Here is a 19230-nt window from a genome sequence, read left to right on the forward strand (position 1 = left end):
TGGGACTTAAACTAGAGAACCACCATACAGAGTCAGCGTTAAAGAGGACTGCAGGAAGGCTGTCCTCTAGGATTCCTTTACATTTTCTACTGTTTTCGATAGGTACCTGGCCTCCAATAACTGAAAGTCTGGCATCTGACTGATAAGTCCCTTTTGCCAGGAATAGAGTTATTTCAGAATTTAGTTTATAGATCCAGAATGTAATTCTTACAGGTTTGTAACGGGATGACACTTTCTGAGATCACAAGGTAGACAGTAGATTCCATATTAACAAGTGCCAACAAACTCCCTTGAATTTCCCACCTCCTGCACAAGCTGCTTCTCCTCCAAAGAATGTTATAGTAATCAATTTCTTGTGGAGGAGATTTCTGAATTTATTTTAGATCATTTCATAGATCGGAGAAGAGAGACACTGTAGTTATTTTTTTGCCTCCATCGAATCGTTTTAACACTTTATCCAGTTTTTTGACACTCAGCATCCCACCATTTACCTCTTTAAGCTTTCTTTTATCTAGCCTCCTAATATTATCTTTACAACACTTGTTGCAGTGTTAATAGACCTAAATTCCGGACCATCAGAAGCAATATTCCTAATTCCTATGTTATAAAGTTAATTTTCTGTGTTGCTTACAAAGGACACCACTTTGAATGAACACAAACGGTTTTCTTAACTTCTGCATTATCAAACTTATATAACCTCACCAAAGTTGTATCATAAGAACGTATTCCTTTTAGAGAAGAAATGTCTAGAAGGCTGCCACTAATCTGCTCTTATTAAGGGGGTGTAGTTTTCACTTAACAGCTCTAGCAATTCCCTTCTGGTAGGGAGAAGAAATCCCCCTAACCTTCCCAGGTTTCCTATAGTGCAGGTAAGATTCCAGCTAGAATCGTCTGTCCAGAGGACAGTCCTTTCATTTAAGTGCATTCGTATACAAAATCTTAAAGCCTAATGCCATCACTAAGGATATAATCTTAGATTGAGTAGATTTAGTTTTAACTTTCTGGTTGAATATAAGGTTTGTTCCTCTGGTGACGCTTTTATTTTTTTTAGATGTTTTTGGGGCCTGTGCTTCCTGTATAGAATATGCAATGAAAATGTATTTATGAAATAGCTCCTCCTTTGTTAACGCCACTGTGGACTTATTGGATGTATACAAATTCCCCTTACATGTTGCAGGTAGTTTAGGGTAGTGTCTAATGTAAAATGATTGACATGCTCAACTGCAGTCATAGCCAAGGCCACTTGCTGCTTCCATTAAATCAGTGTGCTTAGCTTGTTGCGTAAACTTCACACTTGTATAGCGCACTACTCACCTGTTATGATCTCAAGGCGCTGTACGCATACCACTGTGGAACTCCTCCTCGCTTTTCCCTGTGAGGCACCCACTCCTGGGCAACCCCCAGGGTGAAGCCAGGCATCCAAGCACTGTCAGGGCCATTGTGGAGATTAAGCAAGCTATTTCCCAGAGTTACAGAGTGGCACCCATTAATTAGATTAGGCACTGAGGCGAGAATTATCTGGTCCAAGGCAATTGATCCCAAGACCCGCTGAGGAGCTAATTGAATCCTGGTCCCGGGCCAGATCTCTGCATCAGGGTCTGCCGCTCTAACCATTGTGCCACACTCGCGTATAGCATGGAACCAAGGCTCAATGCATACTTCAAAAGATGACTGTGTCAACAACAATAAATTCAAGAGGGAAATTCCAGTTACACCTTCCTCTTTAGATATGTTATTGTTGGAAATGAGCCCTTTTTGCAGGGTCATCCCTAAACTTTTTGACTCTTCCTCCTATTTTTTTGGACTTGTTTTTGTTGGCTTTAGGGCTCAGGGCACTTTCTCACTGCTAACGAGTGCTAATGTGCATATGCTGTCTGTGTAAATTGTATTGTTGATTGGTTTATCCATGACTGGCATATTTGATTTACTAGTAAGTCCCTAGAAAAGTGCACTTGAGGTGCCCTTGGCCCGTAAATCAAATGCTACTAGTGGGCCAGCAGCACTGGTTGTGCCACCCACGATAATAGCCCTGTAAACCGGGCTCAGACCTGCCCCTGTAGTGTCTGTGTGCAGTTTTAACCTGCCAATTTGACTTGGCAAGCATACCCACTTGCCAGGCCTAAACCTTCCCTTTTTATACATGTAAGGCACCCCTAAGGTAGGCCTATGGGCAGGGTGCAGTGTTTGTTAAAGGTGGGACATGTACTGATGTGTGTTACATGTCCTAGCAGTGAAATACTGCTAAATTCAGTCTTCACTGTTGCAAAGCCTATCTCTCTCATAGGTTAACATGAGGGCTGCCTTTAAATATTATTAAAGTGTAGATTCCTTTTGAGAGCAGATAGAAATATGGATTGTAGGGTCCCTGAACTCAGAATTTAAAAATACATCTTTTAATGAAGTTGGTTTCTAGATTGTGTGTTTGAAAATGCCACTTTTAGAAAGTAGGCATTTTCTTGCTTAAGCCATTCTCTGGCTCTTCCTGTTGTGGATTGCCTGTCTAGGTCAGTCTGATAGTTGGCTGTTTGTGAATCCCCTCTAGACAGTGAGACAAAGGGGCCTGGGGTGTAGTTTGCACATCCTGATGAGTCATCTGTGCTAGAGTGGAGGGAGGAGTGGTCACTTACACCTGACTTTCTACTGAGACTCCTGGCCTGCCAAGTGGTGCCATAACCTGTCTCTGAGCACTTGAAAGGTGAAGCTGATGGAAAAGGACAGAAATCCACTTTACACATTGCTTCTGAAGTTAAGCCTGCCTGCTAGAGCCAAGCTACCAATGGAGTGAACAGGGGTTAACTGAGTATGATTCTCCTTTATCCTGACTAGAATGAGGGTCCTTGCTTGGACAGGAGGGCAACCTGACTGCCAACCAAAGACCCCATTTCTAACAGTTATTGATAAAACTGCAATGGTCTGATGGAATTACTTTATTGACTGACACATTTGATGTAGGATCAGGCACAATAGGATCACTTGTTGAAATAATAGCATTATCAGTCAAAGAAAGATCCTACGTACCAAGTCCTAAACTAGACGACAATATCTGATTCTATACTGATTTTGATGTGACTGTTAAAGTATAATAGGGAAGGGCACTCCCATCATCTGAAGGTTGTGAAAGTTTACGTACAAGAAGAGGCTCATGATCCATGTGACAAGCCTTGTATAAGATAGATTGGGAAAAATCAGAGTCTGTATTGAAAGTGTTATTAATATCTTCTGTTATCGGTGACTCTTAAAGAAGAAAGCCAGCATCAATGGGATCCCAAAGTATGTAATGTTTCAAGAAAAGGTTACATATGAAAGTGGACACTTGAATGGTACATTTTATTATTATCAGGTAAATGAGCTGACAATTGATAAGAGGGCATAGATAAGTCTGTACTAGAGAGAGTAAGATTGTTCACTTCACCCATTAGGATCTTCAACAATATGTGATTTTCCTTTTTCCCTTACTTTGACAGCTTTCGCCCACAATGATTTAGGTCAAACTCTTGCTCTTACAGGATTTAGTATTTACAAAGGTCTGACTTAAAATGTATTATACAATGTTTTGACTGTCCAAACTGTCAATTTTTGAAAAGATATTTGAGAGGCAAAACTGTACAAAATGAACTAGAAAAAGCAGAAGGAAGGGAATCTTCAGCACAGTCCACCGCAACTTCTGCTTGAACCCAAATGTCCCTCATAAGATTGTAGCAACTGGGTACTTTTATGTAACTTCGCACAGACCATGGGTGCAAGTGGCACGAAAACCAGCTTAAACTCCAGTCATAGCCCTGTTCCTGGCCTTAATCACTCACACCAAGGCTATTACCCAAGCTCCATCTTCTGGCACCATAGAAACTGGAACTGAGTGGGTATGCCACAGCAAAATTACCTGCCTGCAGGGTCTAACCAATCTTACCAAACAGTGAATACATGTAGGTGAGCAAAGCTGCACTGGCTGGTTTTGCTGCCACACTTGCTGCTGCTTCTTCAACTGCCTCAGAAACTACGTCTGAGGTACCTTAGTGTCTGTCCTCCCTGGCAGCCTCTTTCCCTTGATTCTTATCATTGGATTGTGACTAACAGGTGCAACTTGTGAGAGCTTCTCCTTTGGTCTTAATAGCAGCAGAGGGAAAACTACTCTTGCTCTTTCTGCTCTCTTTGTGTCCAGCACCCAGCTAGCACTGAACCTGCCTCAACTTAGGCCACAACCTTGCCCCTGGCATTAGTCCCTCTCAACAAGGCTATTCCCCAAGTTCTAACATCCTGGCACCCCAGCAACTTGTCCTGAATGGGTATGTCATGACAAAATCACCTGCTCGGGGGAGTTTAACCAATCCTACTGGTCAGGGAATAAACCTAAGCAAGCACAAGTGCTCTGGCCGCTTCTGCTATAACACTTTCTGCTGCTTCTTCAACCACCTCCATAACTACCTCTGAAGTATGTTAGTGTCTGCTCTTAGCGGCAGCCTCCAATCTTGGTTTGCGGCTTACAGCTCTAACTTGCGTCATTCTCTCTTCATGGATTTGCAGCAGCAGTGGGAAAACTACTCCTCCTCACTCCACTCTCTTTGTATCCAGCTTCCAGTGGGTACCTTGTGCAGAACCTTCAGGAATGCAGCACAATATCACAGTGTTTAACCATCTCCAAATCATTCCTGTGCTTCTTCCACGTCTTATGAGAATTTCTATTGTTTGACCTTTGCAGCCTGCATGACTCACAGTCCTATACCTACCTTCTATTGGAAGAAACATTCTGCTAAATACCAACTGACACTGAGGTAAATCAGCTCTATATATATGTATTCAAACACGATACGCTTACACTTGACTCTATAATGACTACTGGAGTGTTCCTACAATATCTTTGCTATTCTAAGATTTCATTCTAGATAACTTTCATTATAACTTATCCTTGTATTTCTGGTTAAGGATACTGTGATCCAAATATGATAGGCCTCAAAACAATATGACCTGTATTGAGAAAGCATATTGGGTTATCAATCTTGCTAAACATTTGAGTAGACAAGATTTTATTTCAGAGACTCTTCTCATTCGCTCTTCATAGTTAGTTTCAGAGTGCATGAGAATTTATTTTTAACTCAAAAATGCAAAAAAGATTCTAGAATGTCAGTGGAAATCTCAGAATGCCCTGGAAAACAATGTAGCAAAGACATGATGGTTTTCATGTGCTATGCAAGAACCACAGAGTGTTGGTGCATCAATAAAATGCCGTCTGGGTAAATGTTAAGATGCATAGTCTTGTAGCAAAGGTGGCCTACAACTTCTGGTGCATTCTATAGTGAAAAGCAGCTTAAAAGTCAAATCTCACCTCATAACTGGAATTTAAGGTATTGATGGTATCCCTTAAAGACTGATTTGGATATCATACATCTGAATTGTCATGTCTGACCATCCTATTTTCTGGAACAAGCGTTTCTATAGTAGGTAGGCAGGTAGACCCTATCCATTTTGAAGGCCCTGAATATTAAACTATGAATCATAGATTATTTATCATGGGAACTTGTCATTTCTCTTTATTTTGTGTGAGGAAGAGCAAGCTCACAAACACATCAAGAAAGAAAGGAAGGGGCAGCAACAGAAGGGCTAACTAAAGGAGATGTCATTTCAAGCAAAAAAAGAAACAAGGAATCATGGTAAATGCCAGCTTCAATTCTCAAGCACTACAATTATGAAATGGTGAAACACATCCCTGAATAATAAATCAAAATGGCACATTTATTCTATTGACATAGTTGCAAAAATTCCCACACACCACAAATGACATATTTTGTATTCCATTTTACAAAAAAAACCCACAATGCCTGATGTTTCATTCACAATTTTCTCCATTACGTTTTTTTAACTGAAATTTCACTGGCACATCTGGATATGACTCCTCTCACTTGTCCAGCATTATTTCAGGTGCCATGACATTGTCTTCATGCTATAGATAGAACATCTCACTGTTCTGGAAAGCAAGTTAAGCAAGTTACCCAAACAAAACAAAAGTGTGAACTATTTAATTCTTCCATAAACAATATCGAAATCTTTTTTAGCCAACCATAAAACTAGAATCCAGATGCATGAAGCTACTGGTTCAATAGAAGCCTCAGATTCAAGAAATAACATGAGAGGAGGTTGGAAGGTAAAGTTTTAGAAGCACTCAATAAATTTTTCTAGATTTTTTTTAATAGCATTTCGAAATACGAGAGTAGGGATTCTAATATCGTAAATGCCGGGTATAATTATCAAGTAACCCCCACCATTGATTATATTGACCTTTGATAGTCGACAAGAAGAGGGGATAAGGAGCTAACATTTACATGTATTACCAAAACAGTGAAGATCAATTGAGACTTCATAGGAAACATCAAGGTGAATTGAAGTGAGTTTAAACAGGTTTTATTCAACAAATGAGTTCACAATAGATCATTGTTTTACAAAGTATTCAAATTTAGTTATCATTATTACAGACTCAAATAGTCTAAAAGTGGATGTTTCAAAGTAAGATAAAATAGCACATGTAAGAATTATAAATGGAATGCAGAATATGCAGTAAATATTCCATAAGGGAAATATCCATATTCTAAATTAGAGGAGGGTTGTTGAGAATGGAATTTAAATTAAGCAAATTTGGTATGACCGAATAAGTTATCAGTTTTAGTAAAACCAAATGAAAATTTCTTCTGAAAGAATAAGAATACATAGGTATGAAGCCTTAGCACTCAGGCAATGAAGATTTGCAGAGGCTAGAAAGGTCTTCTCAGCTCAAAGTCTGCAAGCATCTCTAAGATTTCTCTCCTCTAATTTAAAGAACCCACACTAATGTAATTCAACAAAAAACCTAGTTGCAACATTTCTCCTTGTTTTCACTCCTGTGAATGAATCAGTCTTCATCAAACTCCAGGAGCAGGTAAACTCCCCAGTTTCACATGTCTTTACAAAGGTTAAAATTTAGTTATGTCCTTGAACAGTTACTTTGAACAGAATCTTGTGGTTCAGACAGCCAATCTCATGAGTCACGCTACCTGGCATCTTCCTCTCTTTCTGATGAGAGCCTTAATCTAGGTTGGCTAATGCACAACAAATGCCTATTAACTAGGTAACAGAAGGATCTCGGGGAAAAACAGCATCTGCAGTGGGAAAAAGGAGAAAAATAATCTTGTGCACAGCAGCAGCATGAATATGTAAAAGGCCTATTAGCCTTAAGCGTGTAAAGCCAACATTATAAATGGCATCAGTATTTAAGCTAACTTAATTCATTACAATATGTTAATTTGGGTATTTGCTTTTAATGACTATGACTGATTGTCTACTCCAAAGTTTTATTTACATGGGCACAAGTTCTATAATGTAATACATTTTACTTTGGTAATAAATGGACTTACTGAGCAAAAATGTGTATTTCACTCAATCAGAAATGACTGTTCAATGTAGAGATTCTACTACATCTTTGCCCTCCTCAATTTCTTTGCAAAATACATTTAGTTTAGCTCTGTCTTCTAGGGATGATCAGGAGGGCATTCCCTGATTATTAAAATCAACTGATGCCACAGAAGATCTGACATCATTTGGCTATTGAGGCCATTGACTTATTGACCTAAAGACAGCCACCAATATTGCCCTACTATAGTGCTTATCCTAAATTCTATTTCTCCATATAGCTTTAGGCCCATAAACAACTTCTTGGTGCCATCATAAGTCACGGGAAAATTTGTAGTGCACCTGTTCTCTTAAACATTTTTGTGAAACTGTTCCCCTTTTAATGTGCTTAAGTGCACTTTTGTTCGTTCTCAATTCTGTGCATATATTGGCTTCTCTAATGGGCAGAAACCTTTGGTAGGCGGAGATAAGTGTGCTGAGAGCTTCAAGGACTAGAGACACAAGAACTGGCACAAAATAAAAGTCTGCCTTCAGTTATGAAAGGTGTGCCTTCTCTATTATATCTGGACTAATCAATGAGTTGGCTGGGTTTCAGTAATTACGCTGCAGTTGGCCTGCACCCCCCAGGCGATTCATGGCTACTCATTCCACAGTGCTGTATTAGCATTACTAAAGTTGCATTTACATCTCCCTCAATCGGGTACCATGCCACAATAGGGTCTAGAGTGTAAACTTATTCTCCCAGTGCAGCTCTCCACACGGGGAAGACAATCCTGATTATCATTGGGATAGTACTGGAGACTGGGGGGTCCCTACATCGATGCCATAATTTGGGAAAACCCCAGGATTGTAAGCTCTATTTGATAGGCGGGGTCTGCCCATCCCCCAGAGAACCAGTCATTAAATACCAAAAGTTGACCCACCAGTTAATAGAAGTAGAGAGTAGTCATTTCCAGGCTCCCATTGTAAGGTGCATGTTGGCAAAAGACAAGGGTTGGGCAAGGCCTGGAGTTGCCCCAAAGAGATGTAGTGGCAAGTCTTCAAGTATTTGGAACCAGTGATGTGGCAGATAGACCGGGATGTTCTGGAGCAGATATAAGAATCTGGGAAGTATCATCATTTTATTAGGACTATTCTCCCCATTACATTTAAGGGTTGAGATTGAGGGCCCTTGGGAGTTCTGAAAGGAGCGTCATCCAACATTCTAGATATCGGAAGCTGCGATGATGGACCATAATGTCTGTTTACCATGTCCACATTTGGAAGTTCCAGTCAGGGGCACTAAGACTGACTTGGGCGGGTTAACTTGTAATCCTGATGATTTGCCGGAAACCTGGAGGATTCAGAGGCACTGGGGGTCCGTCATTTTGGAGTCAGCTAGAAACAGCAAGACATCATCTGCGTAAAGTGCAATACGGTCTTCCTATGTGTCTTCCCATCTCCAGCCTCGTATCTGAATGCCACATCTAATAAGGTGGGCTAGGGTTTCCATTACTAGGGAAAAAAGGAGGGGTGATGGGACATCCATGCTGTGTACCTTATCTGATGGGAAAGATGTCCAACAGGACTCCATCAATTCAAAAAGCAGACGTGGGACGAATGCTGTCCTCAGCAGTACCCATTCGAGGTGGCCCCAATCCTTAGTGTCAAAGGCCTTTTCAAAATCTATAAGAAGTAAGGCCAGGTTGGGTGGGGGGAGTGACAGTGGGCCAGGGCAATGTGGAGCCATCGAAGGCAGTGTCTTGTGTTCTGATGAGGCATGAAGCTGCATTGATCAGGGTGGATAAGTGTGTGGATCACCTGCCTAAGGTGGGTGGCTAGGATCGTAGCATAAATTTTCACCTCAGTGTTTACAAGTGAGATCAGGCAGAAGTCTTAACAGGAGGTCGATGGTAGTGCGCTTTTGGAAGGACTGTGATCGTGGCCACATCATTGTTAGACCAGAAAGTGCCATTTTTGGCTGCTTCTTGTTATAAAGCAAGAAGTCGGGGTATCAAGATGTCCCTGACTGCAGATTTGTACTATGCAGGGAAACAGTTGGGTCCTGGGATTTTCTTGAATGCCACAGTTAAATAGCTGCTCCCACCTCTTCAATCGAGATCCATTGATCCAGCAGTTGTGAGACAGTTTGGCAGAGCAGTGGGAAAGGCATTTCCTCTAGGAGGTTAGGGTCTGGTGCAGGGTCTACTTGAGGAACCGCTGCATAAAGGCAGCAGTAGTAGTCCACAAATACCTGAGCAATATCACAGAGGGCATGCTGTGTATGACCTTGGGCATCTACTATTTTCTGCGGTTTACAAAGGAGCAAGAGGCAAGCCAGTTTAAGAGTTTACTGTTTTTGTCGCCCCATCCATAGGCTCTAGCTGCTGAGACCCTTCATACCTGTTTCATAGTTTCAAGGATATATCCGGGATCTCTTCATAAATGCGGTCTAGTTGCCAGGCAGTATTTTTAAAGCCGCCCAAAGCCGGATTCCCCTCAAGTTGGAGAGCTTGAACCTCCAGCTGGGTAAGATGTTGGGATTGGGCACATTCATTAGCATGGAGAATGCCTTTAGCCTATACTCTGATTGTAGCTTTACTGGCAGCCCAGTGGGTCACTGACTATTAAACTGAGTTGTCATTGGTTTGGAAGTAGATTTTGAGTTCCTCACCAAGGTTACGTCTATTGGTCTCATCTTGAAGAAACAAGGGATTAAGTCGCCACATGGGGTGGGGTGCCCCAGTGGGGGATCCGATATGAAGGAAAAGGGGGGAATGATCGGAGATGCCACAAGAAAGCATTTAGACATGAGTAATGGCCCGGCCGTCCGAGGTGGGCATGAAAATAAGATCAATGCAAGAATGACTGTGGTGCGCTGCGGAGGTATGGGTATACTGGAGTTGCTGGGGGTTCAATTTCCTCCAAACATCACAAAGAACAAGTAAGGAGGCCCAGTCTGAGAGGCATTTGGAGAGAGGGGAATCCCTGTGGTATCCTTATCTGGGGCCAGCACTGCTTTCAAGTCGCTCCAATCACTGTGAGGCCCTTTGGAAGGGTTTTCAATATTTTTAAGAGTTCTTTGAGGAGGGCATCCAAGGCTGCTCTTGGGCACATAGGTAGAAATAAGGTTAACAATTCATCCCTCCATAATATCCCTAAGGGCCAGGAAATGGCCCGAGGGTCTCTAAGTGCCTGAATTACTGTCATAGGAAAGCAGCGATGTAGAAGGATTGTCACACCCCGGGAGCCGTGCTTAAACCCCATGTCGAATTTCCTGTTGTAACTAAGCCTGGGGGGCGTTCATTGAATTCTGCTATGCCAAACTCCGCGAAGTGCCAAAAAAACTCTGCTGTGCTACACAGAGTTCTATGATCAGCAGACTTTGGTTAAGTCATGCATTTCGTGCTGATTTTCAGCACCAGACGTTTCTCCTGCACTGTAAAAATAAGCACAAACCCCATCTCATGGAGCACCAGAGGGCACTAACTTCATTTGGCTGCTTCAGTAGATTTTCGACACGACCAACAGCTTCCTTAACATGAGTGGCAGCTTTCTCAACTTGAGCGGTAGTGACCTGCTGTGATGGCTTGCTTTCAGAAATCTCATCCGTGCTCACCAACTTAAAGCTGGCAAGCAGCGCAAGAGAAAAAAACTCTTCTCTGTGTCACTTTGATGAGTTTTACTGAACTCCTTGCAGAGGGTGGAGCGTGGACTGAAGCACCTGTCGCCCTATAAGTTTTAACAGCAAAATAACACAGTTTAATTTCAAGAGTGGAGTGATGGGTCCCTTGTAGTAGCATGATCAATTGCAAAGATCAGGACACATTGTAGGTGTGTAGTGGATGGGACAGCGCAAGATGTATCCTGGGACCACTTCTAGGCAGTGAATGGAAGGAGAGAGTCCCACACCTTGCGTGTTTAGAGTAGATGACGGAGTGGTCCAGAGCACTTTTAGTCCGTGACCACTCTTGGCCACCACACAAAAAAATAATGGAAATCTATTTTAGTCATTGTTAGAAAGGTGTTAGTTTGCTGCATTTGAAGAACAAATACTTTTGTGCCTTAAGTCTTAACCATTATATGTCATGAGCTGAAAGTATTCCGCACTCACTTAGTGATAACTTAACCTTTACTATTTTGATTTCACAAGTTTTGTAAATATCAATTGAATGTAAAGGCTACAAACCAATTTGAAAATGTTGCTTATTATTATGTTAGATCAGTGGTTCCCAACCTTTTGACTTCTGTGGACCACCACTTTATCATTACTGGAGCCCGGGGACCCCCACTGACTCTTTATTGGAATCCAGGGACCCCCCCACTGAGCCATTACTGAAAGTGGGGGACCTAATCTATTAATATTATTTATTTTTTTAAGCAGCCACGGACCCCCTGAGGAGGCTTCGCGGACGAAATCAACATAGCTTTCAAGTCCTAGTAAGCCACATGACACAGTAACAACAAAAAAGTGAAATAAAATGAATTATTTTGGGAAAATACATTTTACCAAGTGCTTGTTATCATAATGTTGTGGCTTCCTTTTCCTGTACAAAATAGATTTCGTTATTACCCACCTTGCCTTGGTAGGTAAAATCTTAGCATTCATATCTTTACTGTACTAGTTGCACAAATCTTTCAGTAGCAGGTGTATTTTGTAAGGGTGGTATTTCACTAGCTTACAAAATCAAACATCTACGCAGCACTAAAGTTAAGACAACAGTTTTATGTTATAGTAGCAGTTTTGATATCCAGAGCAAACTTGAAGAACATGTTATCAATTTGTGGCTGTTTATCTTTTCCAGAGGTTGAGAGAGTGAAGACACTACTAGGGCAGATTTATCACAATTTAGCGCAGCACTTCACAGCAAGACAATTTGCTATCTATCAATATGTGGTGCAATCCTGATCTCTCAATTTACTGGTGCACTGCTGTGTGTTGCCTAGTACTAAGGCAGGAACCCTTACGCTAATGTGAAAGGGTGCCTATTTTGCAGGCAGGATTGTTTTTGTGTTGGAAGGAACATTCCTTACAGGAGTTTTGTAGCACACTCAGAAATAGGAAACAATGAGGAGAAAGAGGTATTATTCCGCGTTGTTCCTCTGTCGGAAAGACGTACATTTTTGATGCATTCCCAAGTTTACCAGTCTTTGTAAATCTGGGAATGTGCCAAAATGCATGGGTGAATGTGTGAATATCCTTGCACCACCCAGGGAATGCTTTTCAAGGGCTACATAATGCAGGGCAGTGACTTGCGCTGCCTTGTTTTATTCTGGATTTACCAAGTCATACAAGGTGGATTTGCGTGGTTTGGAAATTCGGATTTAAGGATTGCACTCCCCTTGCATTACCTTGTGTTACATAAGGGTTGCACAATCCTTTGATAAATCAGGCACTACCTTGTTTAGAAAGCTTATCCTTTTCCTCCCTTTTCAGCATGTGCTACAGATGTACATGAGGGAAGGCCAATTATGTAGAAATGACTTTACTTTTCCCCTTAAATTGATACACACTACAAAATATGTTATCATTTGGAAGTCTTGTCAGTGCGCACCTTTGTGTTTAATGTTGTCTGAGTCACCATGTGTACTAAAATGTACATTTGTTTGTGCAATTGTACCTATAATTGTGGCATCGTTGCTGAGGTTAGTTCTCACTTTCCCTTTAAAAAATATAAAGGATATCTACTGAGTGTTACAGGACATATTTTTTAAGCGGCCCAGTTAGACATCAGCCTGTACATTTTTCTCCTATGAATACACTTCGACATTTATATGTTTGCGGGGTTGCTGAAAGTAGTTGTCAGCAAGTGATCATCTATATGCAGTGGTGGCATGCGTTAGTGACGTTGACTGTCCCACTTGTAATGGCCAGGAGGTTTCCAATCCCCTGAGACACAGGTACTCCTAGTATCGAAAACTCTTACATTGGGGAAATCTGAACCATTCTCCAGCTACTTGCATTGAGGGCCAAAGAGTAGCAATTCAAGTCTTAAGTATGATCACAGTAGGAAAACCTACATTTTAGACTAGAAATTAATTGCTTCTAATTGCAGCTCACAGCAGCACTCAGGATGTAACTTGGCAACCTTTATTGTTTTTATAAAGGTTGCATGCTACGAATACATGTCGTTTTTGAATAAATACTGGATGCTATTAAAATTCTGTTCCCTAAGTAATTTCTTCTTCAATGGTATCAAAAACAACCCAAATAAAGTATAGTTGTGTTCTCAAAATCTAAATTTATTTAACTCTGTTCTGGTTTCAGTAGCCTTACAGCGCATCTTGCATAAGCATGACTATCTTTATCTTTAGTATGCAATATCATGCTTTTCTTCAGGTAAAAGATTGCATTATTGTCACTATATAAGTATGTAAATGTTGTATTTTATTGGCCAAAATGTCAATTCTCACGTTTAGCTATAGTGTCTGCAGTGTCTTTTGAAGTGAAAATATTAAAAGAGTATCTAAATTCACAAATCCACAAAGTAACATTGAATTTTGACGTAGGTATGTTTCTTTCAGGATTTGGACTAAATAATGGGCAGTGGCACTCTGTTTCTTTGGTTGCCAAACGAACTCGAATGCTCATCACAGTAAACAACGATGGAGACTCAGCGGGGCAAATCTACCTACAAACGCAAATTTATACAGGAGATAGTTACTACTTTGGAGGTGAGAAACTACGAAGTAATTAATACTTGTGGTGTAGTTATATCTGATTTCATCGAGAATTCGGGACTGTGGTTACTGACTTCACTAATAGGGACAGAGTCCATTATGTACATACTTTTTACTCATGGGACATATGGAAAATAAAGTGCTTACTTAGCAATCCGCATATAGCATTACAAAAGGTCTATAGGGTCACAGACATTTTTGAGCAATAAAATTCCTTTTGGGTCCTTAAAAATAATCTCTGGTGGTACAGACAGAATCTGTATAGTCTGTATAATTTCAGGTAATTGTATTTCAATAGTATGTTCACCATAAGGCTTGACAAAGCCCCTCCCATTTACACCAGATTCTAAATCTGGTCCTTCATTGCTGTAATGTACAAACAGCTGATAACAAAACATATTTCTCACTGTGGCTGCCTTATAAAAAAAAAATCCAGGCAGGCTGACAAGGCTCTCTAAGAGCCTGTTGGCTCAGCACTGCTTGTCTGTTTTGACTGAAAATAGAAAGCACAGCTGCGGATGGGGAATAAAAGCAGGGAAGGTGGTGGGGTTGGTTAAGAGTTAGTTAACAAAACTGGTTATCCATGTTGATTCATCATAAACGCCTTCCAGGTCAGGCTGACAAGTCTCTGTGAGAGCCTGTCAGCACAGCCTGTCTAGTTTGAAAGCAGAAAATACAACTGCAGGAGAGGGAAAGAAAGCAGCCAAAATGGTGGAGGTTGGTTAAGGATGGCAGGTAAGTTTTTTTTTACATTTGGGCCAGAAAGGAGAGGCCATGTTATGCATAGTTCGCCCATTACCCACTGCCCCCTGCTTAGCAATTAATAGCAGGGACCGGAGATTTGGGGGATCATACATAATATACAATTATAGATGGGTAAAAGTGAATTATGTGGATGTTTTTTGCTGAGTGATTCTGAGTGGCATAGCAAATAACTCAAGTTTTGCTCTTGTTGTCTATTTGATGCCCCTCAGAACCCGTCACTGAAAAACATCCCTGTAATTTACTATTACCCTAAAATATATAAGACTCGACAGATGATTTTGGGAGCAATGCATAGCTTAAAATATAGATGAGCAACTGTGAGTTAAAGGGGTTGTTTTCACCTCAGGATTCTGAATGACATCATAAAAACCTCAAGCTTCGCTCTCATTGTCTATTTGATGTTACTCAGACCCCTCCAAAAAAAGTCTCCACAGCTCACAGTTACCCATCTAAAATGCTATATGTTATGTATGACTCTCTCTTGTGTGAACACAAGATTCTAAATTGAGCTATTCATTGCAATGACATAGCATAATTGGCAAGAAAATGCGTTACTCACTGTTGCTACATCATAATGGAATTCCATGCTGTTCTACTGGCTTTTTGAGAGTCAGTCAGCACAATGCTGGCTTTGTGTTTTTAAGGAAATCAGAGGACACAGCTTCAGGAGGTAATGGGGTGAAATGATACAGAAGGTCATTGGTTGGATGTGGGGAGCATAGTTATGTTTTTTCCACATTTGGGACAGGGAGGAGAAGCCATGTTATTTATTGATCCCTATTACACCTCTGCCCCTTCATAGCAGTTGATAGCAGGGAAAGATGATTTGGGTGGGCCATATGTAATATAGGAATAAAGATGGGTAAAAGTGAACTACAGGGATATTTTTCACCTTAGGATTTTAAGTGGCATCATGGACTACTCAAGCATCATTCTTGTTGTCTATTGGATGCCACTTAAAACCCCTTGGTGAAGAACATCTCTGTATTTAGTGTTGCCCATCAATACTTCTATATTTAGTGCATGGTTCCATTGGAAACCTTTAGTGTAAATAACAAGGTTCTAAACCTGGTTATTCACTGCTGTGACATAGGAAGACTGGAAAACCAAAGTTATTTACCATTGTTGCTGTATCATAAAGGAATTCCAGGCACATCAGGCCCTCTGAAAGCCTACTAGAACAGTTCTGGTGACCAAATAGCACAGCTTTGAGGGGTAAGGCAAAGAGGTTCTAGGGTTAGGTGGCAGGAGACTGTTGTGTTTTTTAATCTATGAGGGGGAGACCTTGTTATACAAGGTTCTCACATTACTTTTCTGCCCCTGAAAAAATGTTAAATGCAGGGATACATGATTTGAGGGCCATGCATGAAGTTAGAGGGCATATCTTCATAAAGGAGTCTGGAACCACTCAGGTCAGAAATAAGGGCCAGATGTAGCATGCATTTTGCATGGTGCAAACTGCGAAAATCGCAGTTTGAGCCATGCAAAATGCCGAATGCGATGCTCATTCACAATTTGCGAGTCGGTACCGACTCGCAAATAGGAAGGGGTGTCCCCTTCCTATTTGCGACTCGCATCGCTATTCTAAATTGCTTTGTGACCGCAAATGTGGTCGCAAAGCAATTCGCAGTTACCACCAGTGTCACACTGGTGGTAACCCATTCGCAAAAGGGAAGGGGTCCCCATGGGACCCCTTCCCCTTTGTGAATGTTGCCAAAATGGGTTTTTCAGAGCAGGCAGTGGTCCAGTGGCCCACTGCCTACTCTGAAACACCGAAACCAAATGGTTTCATTATTTGTTTTATTTTGCAACTCGTTTTCCTTTAAGGAAAACGTGCTGCAAAATAAAAAATAAAAAAACTGCTTTATTTAAAAAGCAGTCACAGACATGGAGGTCTGCTGTCTTCAGCAGGCCACCATCCGTGTGAGTGCAGGGACATGCTATGGGGTCGCAAAATGCAACCCACCTCATTAATATTAATGAGGTGGGACTTTGCGACCCCATAGCGACTCGCAGAAGGTGTCTGAGACACCATTCTGCATATGCTTTTACGACTCGGAAATTGCGAGTCGCACCGACTCGCAATTTCCGAGTCACAAAAGCATTTCTTGCTACATCTGGCCCTAAGTTCTTTATTTCATGTTAGTCCCTTAGATTACAGCTACAGGTGGTAGATCCTGTCAGGGCTTCGACCTCCCTCCAAATGTAACTCTCCTCTAGCTCCCATTCCAGACTGTATTCCAAATATTCTATTACATCATTCACTCCCAGCATTTCAAACACTAGCTCTGGCAATAAGGCAACAGGGTCACAGGATACTGCACATCTTTCCCTCTTGCAAACAACAAAGTGACAAACAGGCATTCCCTGGCATGTAACATACAAGGATAGTCATCCACAACCACTGTCCAACATGTGTAGCTTATACATTTACCCAACAACTTGTCAAACTTTCCAATACCCATGCAGACACATAATGACAACAAATAACAGATACAAAATCTATGAAATTGGCTAAGCCTCATTAAAAATAAAGAAAGGAGACAATGACTAGGTTGTGAAAACCATTGCACAACAGTTCCAGGGATGCAAGTTGTGTGGCCTTCTCGGACATGAGGCCCTACTGCCTAATGTCTTCACATTCACAATGATGCCTCACAACATTTATATATACAATGGCATGTAGTCATGTACACCTTATCATGTGACAGCCAGGGCACTGAACCCATAGGCTCCTCTCGACTAAGGGTTCCTTATTATTCCTAAGTATACGCATTCCAGGAACAAAACAAAACACAAATGAAAAGTCTACATCACCTCAACTCAAAGTTCCCTTGACCAGACTAACATTAAACTAGTCATAACGACTACACTTGTACACAATGAACCTATACGTCAACTGGACTGGAGGTGAAGATTATTTGATCTGAGGTATTAAGAAAATCTGAATATGGTGACTGTTTGTGATTTTCATTTGTGCATCATAAGCAATGAATGCTATTTTAAGCTTAACTCATGTGGTCACTGGTAAGCATTTGAGAGCTAAACTAGCTGCTATATTCTGCGCTTGTTGCATGTGGGCAATTTGGATCTCAGGACACCCACCTAATAATGCATTCACATAATCCAATTTGGAATTTATGAACTGTATATAATGCTTTTGTGATGAATGTTGTCAATGAAAAGAAGTGCTTGGTTTGGATGTCACAAACAAGATACTTCACCTGATCCAATATGTGTCTCATAGTTGAGTTATGCGTCCCACACAACTTCAAGGTTTTGAAGATTATTCACAAAACACATGGGGGTGCTAAACATTTTGGGATCTGATGGATGGTATATGGAAATGAAAAATCTTATGTCCATCCCATATGGAGTGACTTTGCTTAAATAAGGATCATTTCATTTATGTTTGTCCAAGTGGCTAATCTTTGTTTAAGGCCTAGGAAATCATATTTTATGTTCTTAAAAACAATTTACCTGTATTTCATCAGCATGTGACTAGACTTGGAGGCCTCTTGGTCTTAGAAATAAAAACAGCAGCCTAATGAAAACATTAAAATAACAATAGCGACAGCAAAAATATGTGCAGAGCCTCATACTCAACACTGAATTTTGATTAAAAAAAATGTTGCATGTTTACTGTTCTCAATTCAGCCTGTTTGAAATCACTCAATCCATTTACTAGCATCATCTGAAATTAAATTCTCAATCCAGGGACAGCTGCGGAGGAACTCGAAATTCCCTGTAGTGAACATAGCCAACAAATTGAGGAGCCTGATTAGCAACAAATCTCTTTCATTTCCACCCACTAGGATGTCATCAAGTAATGGAATAAGAAATGTTTCAGTGTCAAGCAGGGGTCTAAAGCCTGAATGATGGGTATCCAGTCATTGTTGGTGATTAAGGAATATTCCCATAGGTACTTTCCCACTGCAGCAAGGTTCACTAGATTGTGTGAAATTGGCTTTATCAACTTTTCACAGAATAGGGTGAGGCAAAGTAGCTTGAGTTGTACCGTACACCAGCCTATTTGTTGGACAGTATCTAGCTGCTGAGAGTACCATCCATACAAGGTAGGTTATATGGAGGCATGCCCACGTTCGATAGATACTTGTGACATACTATTAAAAAGTAGGCTTTCGCTTTCTAATCTAGTCAAGTAGGTTCATTACATTAAGGAATCTTTACAAATGTATCACTCAGCTTTAAAACTGCAGCAAGCTCCCTTGAATGTGTGTACAAATGGCACGAAACAGAAGTAAAAACTATTAATGGAAAATATTGACAATTCACAAATATGGAGTAGCACATCCACCCTGCAGAGCAGCAGATGTTCAGCGGCAAAAGTGCGGGGAACTTTCAGTTTTAAATTAAAAGGAAGGTCTTTTAATTATTATTCCAAATTAAAAATCCTGGCTGGAGTTTTAT

General features: G+C 40.9%; 1 protein-coding gene across 3 annotated transcripts in view; it reads left to right on the plus strand.

Moving 5' to 3' along the window:
• CNTNAP4 (contactin associated protein family member 4) overlaps nucleotides 1-19230 on the plus strand; it is a 2124586-nt gene that overhangs the window by 1290183 nt on the left and 815173 nt on the right. For all 3 annotated transcript variants that reach the window (XM_069227637.1, XM_069227632.1, XM_069227640.1), the window contains exon 9: nucleotides 13879-14028. In XM_069227637.1, the coding sequence (XP_069083738.1) occupies nucleotides 13879-14028 (150 nt within the window). The remainder of the gene's footprint in view (nucleotides 1-13878; nucleotides 14029-19230) is intronic.

This window comes from Pleurodeles waltl, chromosome 1_1, assembly GCF_031143425.1.
Source record: "Pleurodeles waltl isolate 20211129_DDA chromosome 1_1, aPleWal1.hap1.20221129, whole genome shotgun sequence".
NCBI lineage: Eukaryota > Metazoa > Chordata > Amphibia > Caudata > Salamandridae > Pleurodeles > Pleurodeles waltl.